General features: G+C 40.8%; 3 protein-coding genes and 1 long non-coding RNA gene across 16 annotated transcripts in view; 1 reads left to right on the top strand and 3 right to left on the bottom strand.

Moving 5' to 3' along the window:
• The window catches only part of CLIC4 (chloride intracellular channel 4), a 94817-nt gene extending 84544 nt beyond the window's left edge, over window positions 1-10273 (bottom strand). The window contains exon 1 of the mRNA XM_070764888.1: window positions 10004-10273. Within this exon, the coding sequence (XP_070620989.1) occupies window positions 10004-10084 (81 nt within the window). The 5' untranslated portion in view covers window positions 10085-10273. The remainder of the gene's footprint in view (window positions 1-10003) is intronic.
• The window catches only part of NCMAP (non-compact myelin associated protein), a 610040-nt gene that overhangs the window by 520354 nt on the left and 63969 nt on the right, over window positions 1-25717 (bottom strand). The window lies entirely within an intron of this gene.
• On the top strand, window positions 10547-24824 carry LOC139174075 (uncharacterized). The gene is made up of 3 exons (XR_011560293.1): window positions 10547-10705; window positions 17897-18050; window positions 23921-24824. It is a non-coding gene; the product is annotated as an uncharacterized lncRNA (long non-coding RNA).
• The window catches only part of SRRM1 (serine and arginine repetitive matrix 1), a 22035-nt gene continuing 20323 nt past the window's right edge, over window positions 24006-25717 (bottom strand). For 11 of the 13 annotated variants that reach the window (XM_070764135.1, XM_070764136.1, XM_070764139.1 and 8 more), the window contains 2 exons: window positions 25503-25697; window positions 24006-25100 (listed from right to left, as the gene is read on the bottom strand). In XM_070764135.1, the coding sequence (XP_070620236.1) occupies window positions 24996-25100; window positions 25503-25697 (300 nt within the window). In that variant the 3' untranslated portion in view covers window positions 24006-24995. Of the gene's footprint in view, window positions 25131-25502; window positions 25698-25717 lie in introns of all 13 variants that reach the window. The other 2 variants (XM_070764138.1, XM_070764137.1) reach the window with 1 other exon arrangement.

Here is a 25717-nt window from a genome sequence, read left to right as displayed (position 1 = left end):
CGTGAGTTACACCCATGTTCAACGTATTTTAATTCCATGGGGATTAGTAAAGCTGCAATGGTTGTACAGTGGTATCTCTACTTAAGAACTTAATTTGTTCCGTGACCAGGCTCTTAAGTAAAAGCAATTTTTCCCTTAGGAATCAATGTAAAATAATGCATGCAAACCCATTAGGAAATAAATAAAAGCTCGGAATTTGGGTGGGAGGAGGAGGAGGAAGAAGAGGAGGAGGACAGTCGCTGCTGAAGGAAGAAGGGGAGGGGAATCAAAAAAATCCAAAACTTTAAGGCTTAAAAAAAAAAGAGGGACTCTTAGGTGGCAAGGAGGAGCACGTGCCTCCCATACACCCGGCATGAGGCTGCCTTCCATACATGCGCCAGAGAGAGAAACCCAGGGGGAATGGCAGGAAACTGGTCGGGCCTTCGTGCCGCTCTCAAATTTACTGGGAATTTTTTCCAGGCTTGGGTTCTTAAGTAGAAAATGGTTCTTAAGAAGAAGCAAAAAAATCTTGAACACTCAGTTCTTATCTAGAAATGTTCTTAAGTAGAGACGTTCTTGGATAGAAGTACCACTGTACTTCACTTAATTTCCATCTTCTTTTCTTGCCTTCAGTTGATTTTGTTTTTATTTTTGCAAATGCCAGTGAGTAAAGATCATTCATGTGGCATGTTTGTGGTCAATCTGTTTCAGCTTTTTTAGAATTGTTTTAGATTAGTCATTTATATTAATTGGATTTCAGATGTTTTATTCAGTTGATTCAGTCTTCGGAGAGGGGCGGCATACACATCTAATAAATTATTATTATTATTATTATTATTATTATTATTATTATTATTATTATTATTATTGAAACATAGAAGTCTGACGGCAGAAAAAGACCTCCTGGTCCATCTAGTCTGCCGTTATACTATTTTCTGTATTTTATCTTACAATGGATCTATGTTGATCCCAGGCATGTTTAAATTCAGTTACTGTAGATTTATCTACCACGTCTGCTGGAAGTTTGTTCCAAGGATCTACTACTCTTTCAGTAAAATAATATTTTCTCATGTTGCTTTTCATCTTTCCCCCAACTAACTTCAGATTGTGTCCCGTTGTTCTTGTGTTGTTATTATAATAATAATAATAATAATTATTATTATTATTATTATTATATTATTGCATTTTTTAAAATATGTTGTGAGCCACCCCAAGTCCATGGAGAGGGGCTGCATACAAGTCCAATCAATCAATCAATCAATCAATCAATCAATTTGTTTATTTCGTCAAGTACATATTTGTGGCATACAAAGATGTAATAATATTTATGTACACGATACAGTGATACCTCATCTTACAAACCCCTTGTCATACAAACTTTTCAAGTTACAAACCTGGGGTTTAAGATTTTTTTGCCTCTTCTTCCAAACTATTTTCACCTTACAAACCCACCGCCGCCGCTGGGATGCCCCGCCTCCAGACTTCTATTGCCAGCAAAGCGCCCGTTTTTGTGCTGCTGGGATTCCCCTGAGGCTCCCCTCCATGGGAAACCCCACCTCTGGACTTCCGTGTTTTTGCGATGCTGCAGGGGAATCCCAGCAGCGCAAAAACGGGAGCTTCGCTGGCAACAGAAGTCCGGAGGTGGGGTTTCCCAGCGAGGGGAGCCTCAGCGAAATCGCAGCATTACAAAAACATGGAAATTCAGAGGTGGGGTTTCCCATGGAGGGGAGCCTCAGGGGAATCCCAGCAGCGCAAAAACGGGCGCTTCGGCTGGCAAAAGGGGTGAGTTTTGGGCTTGCACACATTAATCGCTTTTCCATTGATTCCTATGGGAAACATTGTTTTGTCTTACAAACTTTTCATCTTACAAACCTCGTCCCGGAACCGATTAAGTTCATAAGACGAGGTATCACTGTACTAGTAAAAGAGAAACATAAGGACAGGGGACGAAGGCACTCTGGTGCACCTGTGAACGCCTCTTATCATTTTGTGAAGAGACATGTTCCATGGTGGGGAGAGGGGAAACCCTAGAAATAATCTCACTTCAACTCTGAAATCACACCACTTCACCTCTTTTAACAAGATCGCCTACTTGTTTTTGAACACTGAGAGCACATGTATCAAAATAGAAATCAAAATTTTCCCCCAAATAACCCCTTTCCCAAGCTCGGTAATAAGTTATCTTAGGGCTGACGGATGCACATTAATAAAGGTACTAACAGAGGTACTAATACCACTCTTAGTAAGACCACACTTAGAGTACTGCATTCAGTTTTGGTCACCACAGTATAAAAAGATGGTTTTTTAATGAATTTTCTGACAGTGAAAACAATCAACCAATGGAACAGAAGTTGCCTTTAGAAGTGGTGGGAACTTTATCTCTGGCGGCTTTCAAGAAGAAGCTGGGCTGCCATTAATCAGAAGACTAAAGCAAACAGTTAGGGGTCTGTAGAGTGGGTCTGGGTGTTTAGGTCAGGCCAGGGTCTGGGTCTTTACAGTATTGGGTAGAACTGAGTTAATTATATTAGTCCGGCCCTCTAAAACCATCCCAATTTCTCATGCGGTAGGGGTAATGATTTCTGACAGTTTCAAAATGGGTGAGCAGTGTGGTCGGGCGATAGGAAAAGCAAGTAGGATGCTTGGCTGCAATGCTAGAGGTATAACAAGCAGGAAGAGGGAGATTGTGATCCCCTTATATAGAGTGCTGGTGAGACCCCATTTGGAATAATACTGTGTTCAGTTCTGGAGACCTCACCTACAAAAAGATATTGACAAAATTAAACGGGTCCAAAGACGGGCTACAAGAATGGTGGAAGGTCTTAAGCATAAAACGTATCAGGAAAGACTTCAGGAACTCCATCTGTATAGTCTGGAGGACAGAAGGAAAAGGGGGGACATGATCGAAACATTTAAATATGTTAAAGGGTTAAATAAGGTTCAGGAGGGAAGTGTTTTTAATAGGAAAGTGAACACAAGAACAAGGGGACACAATCTGAAGTTAGTTGGGGGAAAGATCAAAAGCAACATGAGAAAATATTATTTTACTGAAAGAGTAGTAGATGCTTGGAACAAACTTCCAGCAGACGTGGTTGGTAAATCCACAGTAACTGAATTTAAACATGCCTGGGATAAACATAGATCCATCCTAAGATAAAATACAGGAAATAGTATAAGGGCAGACTAGATAGTATAAGGCAGCCCTTATTCTATTTCCTGTATTTTATCTTAGAATGGATCTATGTTTATCCCAGGCATGTTTAAATTCAGTTACTGTGGATTTACCAAGCAGGTCTGCTGGAAGTTTGTTCCAAGCATCTACTACTCTTTCAGTAAAATTATATTTTCTCACGTTGCTTTCCCCCAACTAACCTCAGATTGTGTCCCCTTGTTCTTGTGTTCACTTTCCTATTAAAAAACACTTCCCTCCTGAACCTTATTTAACCCTTTCACATATTTAAATGTTTCGATCGTGTCCCCCCTTTCCCTCCTGTCCTCCAGACTATACAGATGGAGTTCATTGAGTCTTTCCTGATAGGTTTTATACTTAAGACCTTCCACCATTTTTGCAGCCCGTCTTTGGACCCGTTCAATTTTATCAATGTCTTTTTGTAGGTGAGGTCTCCAGAACTGGACACAGTACTGTATTCCAAATAGGGTCTCACCAGCGCTCTATACAGTGGGATCACAATCTCCCTCTTCCTGCTTGTTATACCTCTAGCTATGCAGCCAAGCATTCTACTCGCTTTCCCTACCGCCTGACCACACTATTCACCTATTTTGAGACTGTCAGAAATCACTACCCCTAAATCTACCCCCAAGACACTCAACAGTGACTTCCCCACTTGAAAGGAGAACTCTTTAATATACACAATTCACATCAGCAAAAAGTTGCACAATAACTGGTAAAGCAAGTGATGAGAACGAGGGTGGAACTCATGCATATGCACACCGCATGTGAGAAATAAATATACACACACATTTAATCAAATATGTAAAACAGATTTGTTTTTATTGTGGCTCCTTATAATTCCCCATAGACCCCTTTTTAAAAAAAAACAGAAGTGAGGAACTCAAGCCAAGTCTTCTGATACTACTTCCAAGAGCAAGTGAGTAATGGACTATTCATAGACTGTATGAAGTAATGATTTCTGGAGAACATGACTTCATCCAGACTCCATCATTCCCCACCCTTTATTTTCAGCTCAAGATTTCTGCTCTAACTGTGCCTGCCTCATACCAGAGCAGATGAGGGCTGGGATGGGTGTGTTACAACAAAGAATTACTCCACGGATGCATGGAAAAATGCAAAGAGGGAGGTTGTAGTAACACAGCACTACAGAACACAGCTTGTTCCTGAAGGCGAGGCCATGCCGAATGGATACGTATAAAAACCAAAGATAGGTTATGATCAAACAAGGCAAAGGTTAGACTATAGCAACACAAAAATGTGATCCCCTAATTAGTCATGTTATATATTCCTTGGTGTAACCTCCGCCTATGGAGTAAGAACATCAACATAGAAACATAGAAGTCTGACGGCAGAAAAAGACCTCATGGTCCATCTAGTCTGCCCTTTTACTATTTCCTGTGTTTTATCTTAGGATGGACATATGTTTATCCCAGGCATGTTTCAATTCAGTTACTGTGGATTTATCTACCACGTCTGCTGGAAGTTTGTTCCAAGGATCTACTACTCTTTCAGTAAAATAATATTTTCTCATGTTGCTTTTGATCTTTCCCCCAACTAACTTCAGATTGTGCCCCCTCGTTCTTGTGTTCACTTTCCTATTAAAAACACTTCCCTCCTGGACCTTATTTAACCCTTTAATATATTTAAATGTTTCGATCATGTCCCCCCTTTTCCTTCTGTCCTCCAGACTATACAGATTGAGTTCATGAAGTCTTTCCTGATACGTTTTATGCTTAAGACCTTCCACCATTCTTGTAGCCCGTCTTTGGACCCGTTCAATTTTGTCAATATCTTTTTGTAGGTGAGGTCTCCAGAACTGAACACAGTATTCCAAATGTGGTCTCACCAGCATTCTATATAGCGGGATCATAATCTCCCTCTTCCTGCTTGTTTTTACCTCTAGCTATGCAGCCAAGCATCCTACTTGCTTTCCCTACCACCTGTTCACCCATTTTGAGACTGTCAGAAATCACTACCCCTAAATCCTTCTCTTCTGAAGTATTTGCTAACATAGAACTGCCAATACAATACTCAGATTGAGGATTCCTTTTCCCCAAGTGCATTATTTTACATTTGGAAACATTAAACTGCAGTTTAATCAAGGTTTGATTAAAAATGTAAACCGCTCCAAACTCGACTGCAAAAAGTAGGACTTTAGTAATCAAGTGGTCGAAGCATGGAACTCACTACCTGTTCTGCCGGCGTGTCCCAACCGCCCGTAATTACAGGGCAATTAGTCCAAACAGACACACACCACAAAATAGAAGGAAAACCAAAAGTCTTTATCAACAGAAAAGCAGAAACAACTCCCTTTTTAAATGTCAAAGGGATTTTCTGGTACACACAAGGCACAGGTTGAATGCAATCCAATTTCTCACCCAATAACTGGGAAATTGAGTCCAATTCCAAAGTCCAGAAAGTCCACACACACAGTCTTGAACAGGGAAACAGCAAAACCACGATCTTGACGAAACTATGAATCAGATAAACTTCCACAAGGCTAAACCAGCACGCTGCTCTTTTTATCTGTAGCACTAATTACAGCAGCCCCACCCAACCACAGGTGGCCTCATTTATCTCCTGTAATAATCCTTCAGTTGTTCTCTCCTATGCATCACTCGACGCATGCGTGGGTCCGTCATAAGTTCTTGTTCAGAATCCAGGGATGATAAGGATGATTGATCTCCTCCTGGGCTGTCTGCCAAACTCCCCTCTTCCCTGCCACTCACGCTTCCTTCGTCAGAGGAGCCTTCATCGGGAGATTCTATCGAGAGCAAAACAGGCCTGTGGCATGTGGATGTTTCCCCCATCCACCTCCACATTCCTTGGGGCAGGAGCTGGGCCAGAGCCAACCACAACACTACCAGACTCTGTAGTGTCATCTCCTAATCCCCAAAATGTTACCCTTACGACTGTCCACTGTTGACCTCTCCAGATTCCTAAGAGGTCAGTAAGGGGTGTGCATAAGTGCACCAGTGTGCCTTCCGTCCCCTGTCCTATTGTCTCTTTATGTTTTACTAGCATCACGTATATGAATACTATTATTTCTAATGTTTTTCTAATCTTTTATTCATGTATATCTTCACATACCTACATTATGTACTGGACAAAACAAACAAATAAAATAAAGAAATTAAAAAATACTCCATCTATCTAGAACTTATACGTCACCAAAAATCATGCCGCTATTAATCAGCACTTTATATACGACTCCAAAATTGGAGGCAACGGGAGGAAATGACATGGGAAGTGTTTGAGGTCAATCTCAGAGAATCAAAAGTACCTCTTAATGCATATGTAACTGGGAAGGAAAACCTCTGAAATGAGGTTTCTCTTCTCATGACAAAGCCGAGATAAGTTAAATGCTTGGAAAAGAAGCTATAAATCTATCACGGGTAAGCAAGATCTATAGATAATGAAGAAGGCCAAAAAATGCTCACAACTCCAATAAATATCCATTTTGCAGAACAAGGAATATTGCCTGTTCTAACCTCCTCTCTATCGACTTTTGCCTTTTTCTAAGCAATGATTTACCCTCCTGCCATGGAGTCTCATAGGATCCAAAACCACTCTTTCTGAACTCCTAAAATATCGCTGTGGTCCCTCAGAATGTAGGATTAGATTAGATTAGAATTCTTCATTGGCCAAGTGTGATTGGACACACAAGGCATTTGTCAATGGTGCTTATGCTCTCAGTGTACATAAAAGAAAAGATAAGTTCATTAAGAATCATAAGGTACAACACTTAATGATAGTCCGGGTACAAATAAGCAATCAGATCATATTAGGAAACGAAATCTAAACGGTAAGGATACAAGCAACAATGCATAGTCATAAGTGGGAGGAGGTGGGTGATAAGAACGATGAACAGTTTAATAGTAATAGTAATGCAGTAATTCACAGTGAATGGGATTAGGCATATTGACTGATGAAATAGTCCCGAGTCCTTTTGGAGAAGGAGGCATACAAATGCAAATAATAAATAAATAAAAAGTTAAAAAGTGTGGAGAAACTTAGGTTATATTTCCATTCGACAGCACTCGTACAGTATCGGTCAGTTCAATCATAGCTGTAAAAATTATAGCCCAAACCTCCAGGAAGCCTCTGGGATAGCGAAAGGCCAAGCTTTAGTTTTAGATCAACCTTAGCAACTTAAAGACTTGGGCCAAGGGCAGACAGGATAGCAATGTTTTCAATAATTGAAGGGCTGCCACAAAGAATTGTGGAGTCAACTTCTATTATTTATTTTTATTTGTTTTGTCCAATACACAATAGGGGTTATAATATAGAGGATATAATCAGGTAGAATGTATTAAAGGGGGAATAGAGGAGAAAATAAAGGAGTAAAATATAACTTTATTTATTTATTTTGTCCAATACACAATGAGGGTTTTAGTGGGTATATATCTATATGCACATAGTAAAATACAGGATGAAGGTTATAGAGGAGATACTCGTGGTAAAATATATCTAAGAAAGAATAGAAAAGAAGGTCTAGGAATAGAACATATCAATGAAAAAATAGAAGAAGAGATATAGGAATAGAAGAAAGGTATAGGAGATATAGGAGAGCAATAGGACAGGGGACGGAAGGCACTCTAGTGCACTTGTACTCGCCCCTTACTGACCTCTTAGGAATCTGGAGAGGTCAACCATGGATAATCTAAGGGTAAAGTGTTGGGGGTTTGGGGATGACACTATGGAGTCCGGTAATGAGTTCCACGCTTCGACAACTCGGTTACTGAAGTTGTATTTTTTACAGTCAAGTTTGAAGCGGTTAATATTAAGTTTAAATCTGTTGTGTGCTCGATGAGAGAATAGCAGGAAAAGATATAGGCATAGAAGAGAAGATATAGGAGAGACAATGGGACAGGGGACAGTAGGCACTCTGGTGCACTTATATACGCCCCTTTCCCAAAGCATCAGAAGGTAAGACGAGAAAACAACAGACGGAAACTAATGAAAGAGAGATCCAACCCAGAACCAAGGAGGAATTTCCTGACAGTGAGAACAATCAATCAGTGGAACAGAAGTTGCCTTCAGAAGTTGTAGGTGGTGTTTCATCACTGGAGGCTTTTTGGGGAGACTAGACCAGTGTTTCCCAACCTTGGCAATTTGAAGCTATTTGGACTTCAATTCCCAGAATTGCCCAGCCAGCGAATGTCCAGATATCTCCAAGTTGCCAAGGTTGGGAAATATGGACTAGACAGCCGCCTATCTAAAAGGGTATGAGGTCTCCTGCTTGAGCAGAGAGCTGGACTAGAAGACCTCCAAGGTCCCTTCCAACTCTGGGGTTCAGCATGGCTGGCTGAGGAAATCTAGGAATCCACAAAAGTTGGGACAGCCCATTGTTAAGTTTTCTTCTTCTATCCCAACGAGAAAGCCTCACCCAGAATTGAAAACGCCCAGAAGTCTTCCGTGTGCCAGGATGAAGAATGCCGCCTTTGCGTCGTCTTCTTCCAATGCCTTTCTTGGAAGACTCAATTTCAGATTCACAGAGTTGGAAGGGGGACCTTGCAGGTCATCTAGTCCACCCCCCTGCCCAAGCGGGAAACCCTTACATCTGCCTCTACCTAGGATTGAATTCACAATATTCTGATTGAGAGGCGGGAGCTTTCCACCTCTAGGCCACAGCAGCCGACTGTACCTTTCAATACCTTACTCAACCCACCCAAGCTCCTGCCCAGGGTTTCCATCCCTGATTCTTGAGGGAATGTCTCTTTCCTTTTATGTACACCGAGAGCATCTGCACCAAAGACAAATTCCTCGTGTGTCCAATCACACTTGGCCAATAAAGAATTCTATTCTGTTCTATTCATTTTCTATATTCTATTCTATTCAATTCATTTTCTATATTCTATTCTTTCTTTTTCTATATTCTATTCTATTCTTTTTCTATATTCAATTCCATTCATTTTCTATATTCTATTCTATTCTATTCATTTTCTATATTCTATTCTTTCTTTTTCTATATTAGAAACATAGAAACATAGAAGATTGATGTCAGAAAAAGACCTCATGATCCATCTAGTCTGCCCTTATACTATTTTTTGTATTTTATCTTAGGATGGATATATGTTTATCCCAGGCATGTTTAAATTCATTCTATTCTATTCTTTTTCTATATTCTATTCTATTCTATTCTTTTTCTATATTCTATTCAATTCCATTCATTTTCTATATTCTATTCTTCTTTTTCTATATTCTATTCTTTTTCTATATTCTATTGTATTCATTTTCTACATTCTATTTATTTATTTATTTATTTTATTTAATTTATTTATTTGGATTTGTATGCCATCCCTCTCCGAGGACTCGGGGCGGCTCACAGCACATACAAAAACAGAACAATAATATAAATTCCAATTAATACTACATTAAAAACAACCATTAAATTCGATTAAAAGAAAGTAAAACCTATCAAACCCATCATTGAACGCTCATGCTTAAAACTATCCTATCCTCTTCCACTTTTGCTTCCCTTTTAAGAGAGACTCTGGCTTTTCATTCATTTTATGGCTTTTTAATGTTTTATTCTGACTTTCAAGACTTAGCAGATTTTGGGGGAGGGGGGGTTGGCTTCCCAGGAGGCATCGAAGCCCCCTTGAGCCGCTCTCGGCGGGGCAGGGGGCGGAAGGGGGGGGCTGCCGGACCTTTTTCCTCGCGTCCCCCCCTCCCCCTAGGGGCGCCCCCAACTTCTTGCGAGCTGACGGGGCGGAGGCGGGAAGGAGGGCACGAGGGTGGGGCCGTCCATCCCACCCACCCTCCGCGGGGAAAAGGCACACACAGACACAGACTGAACAAGCCGATGCCCTCAATGAGGCGCCTCTTTACCTTGACGAAGAGTTCGATGAGGGGCTCCTTGCCGCCGCCGCCCACCTCCTTCAAGCCGTTGACCGGCACCGAGAGCGCCATGCCGAACCACCCGCACAGGAACGTCCCCTCACCAGCCTCGGATCGGATCCCTCTCCGGGCGGGCGGCTCACTCCTCGGGATGGTGACAGGAAAGGGGGGGAGGAAAGCAAAACAACCACCAGAGCCGCTCGTTCCCTCGCTCGCTTGCTCTCCCTCCCGCGCCTCAGCAATCCCTCAAGCGCGACTGACGGGACGCTTTCAAGACACCGACTATTTATACCAAGGGGGCGTGGCCACCCAAAGGGGGCAGGATTCGGAGAGAAGGGCGAGAATTCAAAACATAAATTTAAAAAAAATTAAATACCACTGGGAAGATGCCGCCCAAAGCGGAGCCCACCGCGGGAGGGAGGGGCTTAGGCGGGTGGCGCGGGCGCCGCCGAGAGGAAAGGAATCTCAAGTAGGCGCGGCCTGAAAGGGGCGTGGTTTGAAGTGGGAAGGGTCGCCGCTGTGGAGACTCCCGCCTTTTTTTTTTTTTGCCTTCCCTTAATCCAGATGAGGGGGAAGAGGAGCGACGGCTCTGATTGGCTGATGCTAAAACGCCTTCTCTCGAATTTGGCTGGCTAAGTGATGCGGAGGAAGTACTGCATAGTGCAAAAATTCTGAGCAAGAGGCTAGTCCCTGGTGAGTTTCGAAGGTTTGATGCTTGTCTGATTTTTGTTCAAACCTTTCAGTTTTACAGGGTGTATTAAGTTCACTGTAGTCGTTTACTATTCTTTTTTTATTGTATTGTTTTTCTATTTGTGAATAAAAACATATTTTAAAATCTAACAAAAAAAATCAACACACTGCAAACCATAAAAAGTGCATCCATCAAATGTGAACATTTTCTGCTGAATTTTGATTAAATGAACATGTTTTAAGAGCTAAAGGATACTAGGCAGTGATGGGCAGCAACCAGTGTGGACAGGTGTGCCATCACGGTAGGAACTTCCGGGATGCGCATACAGCTGTGTGTCTCCCCTGCGCATGTGTAGCAAGCAAAGTCTTATGTGAGGACGCTCATGCAAGCGAGATTTTGCCGATTTTTTGTTTCTGCACCAGTAGTGCGGAGAAGAGCAGTCCTTCGCTGATACTAGGAGCTGGATACCCATGCTTAGCTATGAAACTTAACTCCTTAGCATGCAGGCCAGATCAGTCACTCGCTGGCCACACCCACTGGCAGTTGGAACAGAGTTCTTTTCAGGTGGGGAGGGGGAGTAGACGTCTTAACTGCTTAGCATCGGAGCATGTTAATAATAATATAAGAAATAACTAATGATCCGATAGTCATTTCAAAAAACCCTTTCTTAGCCAGCATCTAGAAGCAAAGAAGAACATATGTGCCAAGTTTGAAGTTTGTAGGCTTCACGGTTCTGGAGATTTTGTGACGATGTGTGAGTGCCGTTTGGCTTATATATACAGTGATACCTTGTCTTACAAACTTAATTGGTTCCGGGATGAGGTTCTTAAGGTGAAAAGTTTGTAAGATGAAACAATGTTTCCCATAGGAATCAATGGAAAAGCGATTAATGCGTGTAAGCCCAAAATTCACCCCTTTTGCCAGCCGAAGTGCCCGATTTTGCGCTGCTGGGATTCCCCTGTGGCTCCCCTCCATGGGAAACCCCACCTCTGGACCTCTGTGTTTTTGTGATGCTGCGATTTCACTGAGGCTCCCCTTGCTGGGAAACCCCACCACCGGACTTCCGTTGCCAGCAAAGCGCCTGTTTTTGCGCTGCAGGGGAATCCCTGCTGGGATTCCCCTGCAGCATCAAAAAAACACAGAAGTCCGGAGGTGGGGTTTCCCATGGAGGGGAGCCTCAGGGGAATCCCAGCAACGCAAAAATGGGTGCTTCGCTGACAACGGAAATCTGGAGGCGGGGCATCCCAGCGGCAGCAGTGGGTTTGTAAGGTGAAAATAGTTTGTAAGAAGAGGCAAAAAAATCTTAAACCCCGGGTTTGTATCTCGAAAAGTTTGTATGATGAGGCGTTTGTAAGACGAGGTATCACTGTATATAGATTCTAGGGATAAATTTACTCTGTATTTGGAGGTTAATATTGGATCTTCAAAACATAAAGATTGGGTTGATATGCACATTCCCTGCTAACAGATCAATCTATTTATTTATTTTTTACTAAAGTTGCTCAATTCTGCTCAGTCACGATTGGATTTCAAAATTTCTTAGGAGGCCGTCTGGGAAATACTGGAAATTGAAATCAATACATTTGATTGAAACATATGAAACTGATAATTGACAGGTTTGAAAAACCCTGGTTTAGATGATACACGGATAAGTGATTGCCACTAACTTCACCTCACTAAAGTGCTAACTTCTCATTTTATTTATGGCTAAATGTTGTGTTAGAGTTTTACTTTAGTCAAAAGGAATCACTGGTGGAAGACACAGGGCTTATTTATTTTTTATTTTTTTAATTTTAAAAAAGTTTTTATTTACAAATATACAAAACATAAAAAACGATCATAACAGTTAACAATTGAGTCTTAGTACAATACAATATGTCTAGATGTAAAAGTATAACAATTGGTAAACATATAGACTTACAGAAAGGGGGATAGAAAGAAAATAGATAGGAGGAGAAGGGGAAAGAGAAAAGGGAGAAGCAAAGAAGAGAAAAGAAAAGAAAGAGAAAAGAAATATGGTGGGCGAGTGTACAGTGGAGCTGTGTTGAGAATATGAACTGATTTCAAATTTATTAGCTCATTACCTTAGGTCAAGATTAATCATATAGATAAGTAGAAGCAAGCGTTGAATTAATCATAATATAGAGATTTTGAAACTAAAAATAAAATTTCATATTTATATATCTAATATCTCTTCTAACTATTAGAAAGGAAAGGGAAAGATTTTATACCGGATTTGTGTCTAGTCTAATTTATACAGATCATTCCATTGTTTAAACTTATTTATTATAAACCAAAAATCAGGAATGTGACAGCACCTTTTCCGACTAATGCATTTTAGAAAAAGGCAAGCTACAATGGAGTTGTAGCTCAGAAAAGACATTTTCCTGAGCTACAACTCCATTAATTAAATGTGACATTTAATCAAAAATCTGGTATTTTTTTCCTAAAGCATGTTACTTGGGAAATGTACCAGTTCCTTTGCCACCATGGACTAACACTATTTTCCTCCTACAAACTAAACATAAAGAACCGGTGAAACTTGCTGGAATGGTTAGATTGAGATGTTTGATTAGGGAAGAAACAGTAAATACTTTTATAAGAGATTGGAGACGCTTTCTGGATTATTTGCTGAAAATGGGCAAAAATAAGTTAGTGATTTCAGGATTTACTGAAAGAAAAGAACCATGGGTATATAATCTGGGAGGACAGAAACCGGGTTTAATCATCTTTGTAATTGCTGCAAAGATCGAAATTTGCTTCTTTAAATATTTGTTTCCTTCCATTGTTTTGTATGTTTCTTTGACTTTTACATTTCTCACTTTTTCTGTCTCTTTTCATACTTTTCTTTCTTTGCTACTTTTTAAAACATTTCAGTAGTTTTTATTCCTGTATGATCATTCCTTAAATCAGTGATTTTCAACCTTTTTTGAGCCGCGGCACATTTTTTACATTTACGAAACCCTGGGCACATTGAGTGGGGCGGGGGGCTAAAAAAGTTTGGACAAAAAAATTCTCTCTCTTCCTCCCTTTCACTCTATTTCTCTCTCCCTCTTTCTCTCCCTTCCTTCCTCTTTCTTTCTCTCCATCCCTCTTTCTTTCTCTTCCTTCCTCTTTTTTGCTCTCTCTCACCCTTCCTCCCTCCCTCTATGTCTTTCTCTCTCTCTCTCTCTCTTTTTTTCTCTCTCTTGCTTTCTTTCTCTTGTTCTCTATCTCTCTCTCTTGCTTGCTTTCTTTCTCTCTCTCTTGTTCTCTTTCTCTCTCTCTCTCTCTCTCTTTCTCTCTCTTGCTTTCTTTCTCTCTCTTGCTTTCTTTCTCTCTCTCTCTTGCTTTCTTTCTCTCTCTGAGCTTCGTGGCACACCTGATCATGTCTCACGGCACACTAGTGTGCCGCGGCACACTGGTTGAAAAACACCGTCTTAAATAATAAAAAAGTATTTAAAAACATACATACATACATACATACATACTGTTTCCAGACACTTCCAAATAAGCTTATAATTGGTGACATTTTGAGCCTCTTATCCAAAAATTTGGTCCTCAGCCAGACATTAGCCACATCATAATCACTCAGCACTCCACCACTAATCTCTCTTTTCTCTTTGCAAGGGACTGATTCCTAATAGCTATTTCTAGCCAAATATATCAGCAACTTCCCCTTCTTAATTCCCCAGACACTGATTTCCCAATGGCAGAATCCAACCAGGCAAGAGTCTGTGATCTGTTGCCTGAGGTCTTTGCTTAAACTTGCTTGTGTGCTGCGGATTTTCTGGTTCTGCTAAGAGAATTAATGTAGTCCCCAGTTCTACACATGTTTAGTTTTATTTTAAATTATTTTTATTATAATTTTTTAATTAGTCAAATTAATATATTGTATTGTTATTGTTATGAGCCGCCTCGAGTCTTTGGAGAGGGGCGGCATACAAATCTAATATATTATTATTATTATTATTATTAATAATAATAATAATAATAATAATAATAATAATAATAAGGCATGTCCAACCCGTGATCCACAGGCGCGCCATGTGGCCCTGGAAAAGCTCATAATGTAGTTATAACAAAAATAATAACAACATCAATAACAACATCAACAACAACAACAACCAACAACAGAGTTGGAAGGGACCTTGGAGGTCTTCTAGTCCAACCCCCTGCTTAGGCAGAAAATCCTACACTACTTCAGACAGATGGTTATCCAACATTTTAAAAACTTCCAGTTTTGGAGCATTCACAACTTCTGGTGGCAAGATGTTCCATGGATTAATTGTTCTAACTCAGGAAATTTCTCCTTAATTCTAAGTTGCTTCTCTCATTGTTTAGTTTCCACCTATTGCTTCTTGTTCTAAGCTCAGGTGGTTTGGAGAACAGTTTGACTCCCTCTTCTTTGTGGCAACCCCTGAGATATTGAAACACTGCTTTTTATTAAACTATTTTTAATTAAACAATAAAGGAAGCTTGTTATTAATGTATATTAACTATATTACCATATATATTTCATATGTGGCCCAAAACAATTCCTCTTCACTCAGTGCAACCCAGGCAGGCCAAAATGTTGGATGTCATGTACTAAATAATAAAATTAATGTCATTAATTTGATTAATATTGGTCCAATTAATTTTAATTTTAAATTAACTAAATAAAATTAATACCTGAATAAAATTAATATGTCAATATTAATTCATTCAATTCATTTACAGTGGCCAAATTAATTTAATTAATACAATTAATAAAGGCGTGGAAATGTGATCCTAGGCTTCATCAAATGAAGTGTAGAACCCAGATCAAAAGGGATCACTGTTCTGCTTTTTTTTTCTGAATGGATCCAGCCACACCCAGAATTATTATAGCCTTTTAAGCAGGACATTTACAGACTGAAGGATGTCAAGGTTTTAAAAAGCATGGATGGAAAAACTGACTATATTTAGCCTGAGAAGAGAAGTTTGTGGCGAGACATATTTTTAAGTAGCTGAAGGCTTATCATGTGCAAGACAAGGCAGAATGGTTCATTGTTCCATTGAACCGGCCGAGAAACAATAGGGCTAAATTATAAAGAAAAAGATTTCAACAGAATACAGTGGGACCTCTACTTACGAACTTCATTCGTTCCGTGACCAGGTTCTTAAGTAGAATTTTAAGAAGAAGCAATTTTTCCCATAGGAATCAATGTAAAAGCAAATAATGCGTGGGTGGAGGCCCTGTTTCCTCCCAGGAGATTCCTAGAGAGGCCCCATGGAGGCTTCTCCCCGCCTTTTCCAGACCTGTTTCCTCCCAGGAGATTCCTAGAGAGTCCCCACGGAGGCTTCTCCCCGCCTTTTCCGGCCCTGTTTCCTCCCAGGAAATTCCTAGAGAGGCCCCACGGAGGCTTCTCCCCGCCTTTTCCGGCCCTGTTTCCTCCCAGGAGATTCCTAGAGAGGCCCCATGGAGGCTTCTCCCTGCCTTTTCCGGTTACAGTTTCGGAGGCTTGGGTTTGTAACTGGAAAATGGTTCTTGAGAAGATCCAGGTTGATATTCCTGGAGGGGTCTGTAATATGGTAAATGATTTAGCTTTACTAGATAAATGGTCAAAGCAATGGAAACTGCAGTTTGATGTTTCCAAATGTAAAATAATGCACTTGGGGAAAAGGAATCCTCAATCTGAGTATTGCATTGGCAGTTCTGTGTTAGCAAAAACGTCAGAAGAGAAGGATTTAGGGGTAGTGATTTCTGATAGTCTCAAAATGGGTGAGCAGTGTGGTCGGGCGGTAGGAAAAGCAAGTAGGATGCTTGGCTGCATAGCTAGAGGTATAACAAGCAGGAAGAGGGAGATTGTGATCCCCTTATATAGAGCGCTAGTGAGACCACATTTGGAGTACTGTGTTCAGTTCTGGAGACCTCACCTACAAAAAGATATTGACAAAATTGAAGGGGTCCAAAGACGGGCTACAAGAATGGTGGAAGGTCTTAAGCATAAAACGTATCAGGAAAGACTTAATGAACTCAATCTGTATAGTCTGGAGGACAGAAGGAAAAGGGGGGACATGATCAAAACATTTAAATATGTTAAAGGGTTAAATAAGGTCCAGGAGGGAAGTGTTTTTAATAGGAAAGTGAACACAAGAACAAGGGGACACAATCTGAAGTTAGTTGGGGGAAAGATCAAAGGCAACATGAGAAAATATTATTTTACTGAAAGAGTAGTAGATCCTTGGAACAAACTTCCAGCAGACGTGGTTGGTAAATCCACAGTAACTGAATTTAAACATGCCTGGGATAAACATATATCAATTGTAAGATAAAATACAGGAAATAGTATAAGGGCAGACTAGATGGACCATGAGGTCTTTTTCTGCCGTCAGTCTTCTAGGTTTCTATGTTTCTATCTTGAACACATGGTTCTTATCTAGAAAAGTTCATAAGTAGAGGCGTTCTTAGGTAGAGGTACCATTGTGTGTGAGTGTGTGTGTGTCTGTCTGTCTGCCTGTCTATCTATTTATCAATCCGATTTTTATGCCACCCTTCTTCTGAGAGACTCATATATATATACACTGCTCAAAAAATTAAAGGGAACACTTAAACAACACAATATAACTCTAAGTAAATCAAACTTCTGTGAAATCAAACTGTCCACTTAGGAAGCACCACTGATTGACAATCAATTTCAGATGCTGTTGTGCACCTTCAACTTTGTACAGAACAAAGTATTAAGTGAGAATATTTCATTCATTCAGATCTAGGATGTGTTCTTTGAGTGTTCCCTTTATTTTTTTGAGCAGTACAGTATATAAAACTATAGGTTAAACTGTTAATGGCAAAAAACATATACCAACTTAAATGGTGACGTAGGAAAGTATATACTTATTGATGCAAAATATTATAAAATAAATTGTAGAATGTTCTTAATGCTTATATTTGTACGTATTCTGTTTTTGTTCAAGATTATTTTTACTTTTCTTTATTTTGGTTTTCATTTGTATTTGTGTTTTTTAATGTTGGAAAATTCATAAAGACTATTTTTTTTTTTTTTTTTTAAAGAGAAAAATTTAGGGATTCCTCCACGTTGTTTTAACTCTTTCTTAAACCCTCTAACACAGGGGTGTCAATCTCGATTTGTGTTTAGCGGGGCTGGGGGTGGGCGTGGCCAGCTCGATGTCACTCGTTTCAGGGGTGCCTGTGGTGGCCCAAACACTCTGCCTATTATTATTTTCTGCAGTTCTGATTATCCTCTGAAGCCTGTGTCGGCCTTCTTGGGTTGCAGAACCAAACCAATTATAGAGGTGCAGATGACAGACTCGATATAGAGCCGGGGTGGCGCAGCAGGTAGAGTGCTGTACTGCAGGCCACTGAAGCTGACTACAGATCTGCAGGTCAGTGGTTCAAATCTCATCACCGGCTCAAGGTTCACTCAACCTTCCATCCTTCCGAGGTGGGTAAAATGAGGACCCAGATTGTGGGGGCAATATGCTTGCTGACTCTGTTTAAAAGTGCTATTGCTAACATGTTGTAAGCCGCCCTGAGTCTAAGGAGAAGGGTGGCATAAAAATTGAATGAATGAATGAATGAATGAATGAATGAATGAATGAATGAATGAATGAATAAATTTCTCTGTAGAGCTGTAGCAGCAGCTCCTTGAGCTTAACAATTTGCTTTTTTATTTTATTATTTTATGTTATGTTATGTTATTTTATTTTATTTATTTATTTACTTACTTACTTATTTATTAGATTTGTATGCCGCCCCTCTCTGTAGACTCGGGGCGGCTCACAGCAACAATAAAACAATGTACAACAAATCTAATAATTAAAAATACACTAAAAACCCCATTATTAAAAGCAAACATACACACAACCATACCATGCATAAACTGTATAGGCCTGGGGGAGATGTCTCAGTTCCCCCATGCCTGATGGCAGAGATGGGTTTTAAGCAGTTTGTGAAAGGCAAGGAGGGTGGGGGCAGTTCTAATCTCTGGGGGGAGCTGGTTCCAGAGGGTTGGGGCCGCCACAGAGAAGGCTCTTCCCCTGGGTCCCGCCAAACGACATTGTTTAGTCGACGGGACCCAGAGAAGGCCAACTCTGTGGGACCTAACCGGTCGCTGGGATTCGTGCGGCAGAAGGCAGTCCCGGAGATATTCTGGTCCGATACCATGAAGGGCTTTATAGGTCATAACCAACACTTTGAATTGTGACCGGAAACTGATCAGCAACCAATGCAGACTGCGGAGTGTTGGTGTAACATGGGCATACCTGGGGAAGCCCATGATTGCTCTCGCAGCTACATTCTGCACGATCTGAAGTTATTATGCGAAGGGAGTTATGAAACTGGGTGCAACTCCCTTAACATAGCTGAACTCAGCAACGGAAATTCTGCTCCCCGCTGTGGTCATAAGTCAAAACATAACATGCAAACATAACTTTCCCAGCTAAGCTTGTGTGTCTCTGCATTCAATGATCCTCTTTCAAACTTGAATGGGCCACTGTTCCCCTGAAGCGTTCCTATGTGGGTGCCAAACATGTAGTGTGAGCAAAAGGTGAGCGGGGCCTGAGGTCAGCCTACGGCAGAGGCTTTCCAGGGCCGTTCAACATCTGAATTTGGGCGCCCCCTCCCTCCAAACCCAGTTGCCATTTCTAGCTGCAGCTTCTCCTGCCCAGCCTTTGTAGCTGAGCACGCAATGCCAGAATTCAAAAACAAGCCACCCCAAAAACACAGATCATATCGAGGGCAGGCTTTCCTGCAGTGTTGCGAGCATCATGATCCGGGATTAAATTCTGCTTTTTTGTGTGTGTGTGTTTGCTTTTTCCTGGTTCCCCACTGGCTTCCCTTTCCTCCTTCTCTCTTCAGGCTAAAATTTATGTTTCCTTTGCTTTTTTTCCCTTCTTCCTTCCTAGGTTGTTGCGTGATGTCATTTATTCAATAAACAGCTTTCCATGAACCAGGGCTTAGCTCAGTGGTTATTGTCAACCTTTCTAGTGCCGCGACTCCTTAATTCAATTCAATTCAATTCAATTCATCAGATTTGTATGCCGCCCCTCTCCGAAGACTCGGGGCGGCTCACAATAATAAAAACAGTATAACAATGGAATAAATCTAATAATACAATTATATTAAAAACCCCCAACAATTTAAAAACCATACAACACATACATACCAAACATAAAATATAAGAAAGCCTGGGGGAGATGTCTTAATTCCCCCATGCCTGGCAATATAGGTGGGTCTTGAGTAACTTGTGAAAGACAAGGAGGGTGGGGGCCGTTCTAATCTCCGGGGGGAGTTGATTCCAGAGGGCCGGGGCCACCACAGAGAAGGCTCTTCCCCTGGGGCCCACCAAACAACATTGTTTGGTCGACAGGACCTGGAGAAGGCCAACTCTGTGGGACCTTATCGGCCGCTGGGATTCGTGCGGTAGAAGGCGGTTCCTCGTGTGGTGGTGACCCCCAACCATAAGTCTAGTGCCAATTCTCCCAACAGAGCTTTAAGCCGATTGGCAGGAAGGTCAGAGGGACACTCCCACTGTAAATACCTGATTGGTCAGATTGTAAAAACAGGTTCCAAGGTGCCAAAATAGAAGCTTGAGTTCCTAACACCACGGTCTTAGGTGACCCCTGTGAAACAGCCATTCGACCCCCAAAGAGCTCCTGACCCCCAGGTTGAGAACCACTGGTTAGCTTCGTGTCCCTGTGCATCATTATTTGTAATGCTATTATGTTTCCTGTTTCACAATATGTATATGGTTTCCGGACTCAATTCAAAGTGTTGGTTATAACCTACAAACCCCTACATGCCATCGGGCCAGAATACCGACGGGACCGCCTTCTGCCATGAATCCTAGCATCCGATTAAGTCCCACAGAGTCGGCCTTTTCCAGGTCCCGTCAACTAGACAATCTTGCTTGGCAGGGCCCAGGGGAAGAGCCTTCTCGGTGGGGGGCCTGGCTCTCTGGAATCAGCTCCCTCTGGAGATTCGTGTTACCCCCACTCTTCCTCGCTTTCGTAAGAGTCTTAAGACTCATTTATGCCGCCAGGCTTATGGCCATTAGATCCTTGACCCTCGGGCCAATGAGCGTGTCAAAAGAAAGTTGATTGAAACAACTGTTTTTATGGTTTTGGGTTTTTTTAAATTTAAATTAATTGGATTAAGGTGTCTCATATTGTTTTATTATATGTTGTAAGCTGCCCCGAGTCCTCAGAGAGTGGCGTCATAAAAGTCCAATAAATAAATATCTTTGTTTCTATATGTATGGGCACACACATACACCTTGATTTGCAGCCATTGGTTTAGCAACTGCTGAGTTCCATCATTGAAAAAAGTTAACTTACAACCGGTCTTTGCACTTACTACCATTGTAGCATTCTCCGGGTCCCGTCAACTAAACAATGTCGGTTGGCGGGCCCCAGGGGAAGAGCCTTCTCTGTGGCGGCCCCGACTCTCTGGAACCAGCTCCCCCCAGAGATTGGAACTGCCCCTACCCTCCTTGCCTTTCGTAAACTTCTCAAAACCCACCTTTGTCGTCAGGCATGGGGGAACTGAGATATCTCCCCCGGGCCTATATAATTTATGTATGGTATGTTTGTATGTATGTTTTTTTAATAATGGTTTTTTAAAAATATTTTAAATTGTAAATTATTAGATTTGTCATGAATTGTTTTATTGTGTTGTGAGCCGCCCCGAGTCTATGGAGAGGGGCGGCATACAAATCTAATAAATAAATAAATCAATCCCCACAATCACATGACCCAAAACTCAAGTGCTTGAGAATCTGACATGTATGAAGGTTGAGACACACCGGAGTCATGCGACTGCCATTGTACAACTTTCCCTGCCCATTTCCGAACAGTCAAAAGGGGAAAGCCGGATTCCTCACACGAGCCACTTAACAACTGCAGGGATTCGTTTAACAACCATGGGAATAAAGGTGGTAAAATCAGGCGCAACTCAGTTAATAAAATCCTTGCTTAGCAATGAAAATCCTGTCCCAACTGGTCATAAGTCAAGGCCCATCTGTATTCAAGGCAGAAAATGCAGCTTCTTTCACTTGATCCAGTCCACCCTCTAGTGATCATCAGTGGTCACTGCTTTACACAAGTGTTAAGATGCTACATATAAATGGCATCTTATGGAAAAAAGAAATTAGGCAATTTTCCAAGAAATGGAAAAAAGAAATTAGGCAATTTTCCAAGAAATGAAGTACTTTCAGGAAATGTTGGATGCTATCAGCATGCTGATAATTTAGGGAATCGAAACCAAAAAGAACTAGAATAACATGTTGAAAGGGACTCGCTTAAGTAACCCTACCTCAAAAGTTTCACAAAATACCAGTGTCTGGTTTTTGTCTATCAAGTTAGTTTTCTCACCAATAAAGATGAACATTTGTAACTCAGGCTTGAAATGTTATTTCGCAGTATCAGAACAGTTTCTCGAAGCTTAGGACTAGATGCTTTTTAGAATATTTGATTGCCAAGCTTAGTTTTAAAGAGCTTGACATTCAAAATTTTGTGGAATAGTTTATACCCCATGGCAGCAACAAATCTGCCGCACAAATCCCAGCAACCAGTTAGGTCCCACAGAGTTGGCCTTCTCCGGGTCCCGTCAACTAAACAATGTTGTTTGGCGGGACCCAGGGGAAGAGCCTTCTCTGTGGTGGCCCTGACCCTTTGGAACCAGCTCCCCCCAGATATCAGAGTTGCCCCCACCCTCCTAGCCTTTCGTAAGCTCCTTAAAACCCACCTCTGTCGTCAGGCATGGGGGAATTGATACTTTCCCTCCCCCTAGGCTTATAAAATTTATGCATGGTATGCTAGTATGTATGATTGTTTTCTAAATTGAGGTTTTAAATTAACTTAAATTAGATTTGTTTACATTGTATTATTATTGCTGTGAGCCAGGGGCGGCATACAAATCTGATTAATATATATATGGCTAGCTGATGAGGCCAAAATAAGGCCGAAATAGATCTATCCTAGTCTCCCTTAATTTTCAAATTCAGCTTAAACATGTGACACATACAGATAGAATTGTCGGTTATCAATAAAATTAACTGCCTTGGAAATGGCCCTGGGTTGGGCCGAGAGGCAAAAAAGGAGCTGTGATGTTCCTTCAATATACCAGGGTGATTCGACACAAAATGTAACCCTTCCCTGGTAGAGCTGAAGGGATTGTATACTGTAGCCTAGAGGATAATTCTCTGCCTTACAAGGCAAAGGTTGCAGGTTCAAGTCCCAGTGGGTATGGCTAGCTGATGAGGCCAAAATAAGGCCGAAATAGATCTATCCTAGTCTCCCTTAATTTTCAAATTCAGCTTAAACATGTGACATATATATATATTGATCCCAATCAACCTGGGGTCTCAGGCTCACCCCCAAAAGTTTGATATGGGGAGGCGGGGATATAGCTTATTTAGATTTCAAAATCAGTGATACTGGCTTCTTTCTCTGAACAAGCCATTCATGAGAACAAACTAGGGCTTATGTTTATGATTTGGGACATATATCAAAGTTGGTTTAGCTACTTTTAATCTACAAAGTAGACGTGGAAGTGATCCAGAAACATAGATAATAAAGTCCAATAAACCAAGAATTTTAAATTAATGTAAAGCCTTTTTGGGGCTAAATTAGGAAACTTTCCTTTTCCATTAAAAGAATCATCTCATTCATCTACTGCCATTTTATATTTATGCATAAATCAGGTTTAATGAGAGGAAGATGATAGTCAGAAAGCTGAGATTCGAATCTTCTTCCAGTGAGTCTTTCTCACCTATGAAACAAAGTCAGTCTGTTGTATAGAGCAGTGTTTCCCAACCTTGGCAACTTGAAGATATCTGGACTTCAACTCCCAGAATTCCCCAGCCAGCATTCGCTGGCTGGGGAATTCTGGGAGTTGAAGTCCAGATTTCTTCAAGTTGCCAAGGTTGGGAAACACTGGTATAGAGCAACCTGAATGTAAATGCCCTTGTTGGTATTAGAGGTTCCACACAAGCAATTGTGTCCCTGTTCTTTACGTTGGGCAAGAATGGTGTGTGTCAATTTTATAACAAGGAAAAGGTATGCTTGGGAAGTGCCATCTTCTTGGAAATGCATGGTCCTACAGAAACCTCCAATACGCAGAATATACAAAGAGTGTTAGATGAGGGGCACCGTCTTTTAAAAGCTCCTTCAGGAAGAGAAATAGCTCATGATGGATTAGCTTCTGACATTCTTTGAAGTCCCCTTCATGCAAATTATTTTATTTCAATTAACAGGATTGGACCCCTCAATTTCTCCACATAATGGATATTATTTTCTTTAAAAACGAGAAGGAGGAAAGATTGAAACAGAAAGCGGAGATCCTTTAAATTTAGAAATTTATTGTTTAATACACAAGCTTTGTAATAGCTTTAGTTTAAAAAAACAGAAACAAAATAAAACCCCCATGTGAACATGACAATATCCAAAGTTCAGGTCCTTCAGGTTTTCAGAAACAACGACTCTGAAACTTACATACTATTCCAAAGGACTTCAACAAGACGAAAGAAAACTATGTATGGGCAACAACATTCCACAAAACAAAAATTTATGCCAAATTTGGCTGAGACTTTTGATCACAGGAACTGTATTTTTTTTTTAAAAGAAGGTGAAGGGCATCAGAGGAAAAAAAGGTACAAATTAAAAATCCAGTGTTCCAAATAAGTCTACCATATTATAATGAACTTGTTGCCTTCCGCCAAGCAAGTTTATAAAGTAGATATGTTGTGCCAATTTTAAACATAAATTATTTGGAAACACTGAGAAGCCTGGGTGTTTGGCAAGTGTTCCCACATAATTCTTTGCCAAGAGTGGCTTTCTCATGCGTACAAACCACAGAAGATCTGGAGCAAAAATTCACAATAGAAATGTTGTAAGCATTTGTACTATGACCTTTTAGAGCAGGCATGGGCAACCATGGCCCTTTACCCCCTGTGGACTTTAGCTGGTTCAGGAATTCTGGGAGTTGAAGTCCACAGGTCTTGAAAGGGCCATAGTTGCCCACCCCTGTTTTAGAGAAACTTAAACCATTGAACAGAAGAAGAGATGCGGCAGGGAAGAGATCCTTGCTGCTTAAGAAAATTCTAACAAAATCATGTCAACTGTTAGAGGAGGTCAATAGTACACGGTAAATGTTTCTTTTTTTGTAATGAAGATCCATGCCCTTTTTTTAAATAAACATGGTAAACTTTAACCTAGCAATTATTACAACCAATGTTAAAGTCTAAAGCTCAAACACATTTTAGCAATTTGAAATTGAAATCTCGAGTATAAACCAAATAAAATTTACATGAAATCAAATGCTGCTTCATCCTAAGATGGTGGAGATGCCTGCGCCTTCCTCATCGACCTCAGAGCTTTCTCACGCAGGTGTTTTTCCAAGTCATCCAGGTTATCTTCTGCTTCACTCTCAGTCTCCTTAACGCAATGGAAAGTCAGCAATTACTTCTATAGTTACAGAATATGAGCCTGGGTTAGATTTCGCCAGAGAGTAGAAACTTTCATGAAACAAGCAGCCTAAAAAAGCAGGGAGTTTCCTGCTAGTAATTTCGACATCGAACACACTAGAGAAGAACATAATCTCATTTGCACATTGGTTTTATGGCTAAGCCACCTACCGATGCCCAAAATTATATAGATTCCAAAACCAAACACAAACTATGTTCCTAGAAAAGAATATTCTTAAACTCTGCAACAGCACTACCGTAATAGATTTCAATATCATCCCTGAATTCTTAAAATATTTAGCCATATCAATATTCAATCTTAAAAGATGAAGGAAAGCCCTCGGGTTTATTGAAACAGAGGCTAAGTATTCACCTTTTTGGGTTCTACAATTTTTTCTTGATCTTCCTCTACAGATGGTGTTAAAACAGCCATTGCAGCAGCTGCAGCCGCAGCAGCCGCAGCCTTTTCTTTCTTATGCTTTTTGTGTTTCTTGTGCTTCTTATCCTTTTTATGCTTCTTATCCTTCTTTTTCTTCTTCTTCTTACCACCTCCTTCCTGATCAGAATTCTGGAAGATCAAGCCATCAT

Source organism: Erythrolamprus reginae, chromosome 11 (assembly GCF_031021105.1).
Source record: "Erythrolamprus reginae isolate rEryReg1 chromosome 11, rEryReg1.hap1, whole genome shotgun sequence".
In the NCBI taxonomy this organism is placed as follows: domain Eukaryota; kingdom Metazoa; phylum Chordata; class Lepidosauria; order Squamata; family Dipsadidae; genus Erythrolamprus; species Erythrolamprus reginae.
This window is presented reverse-complemented; position numbering and strand designations above follow the sequence as displayed.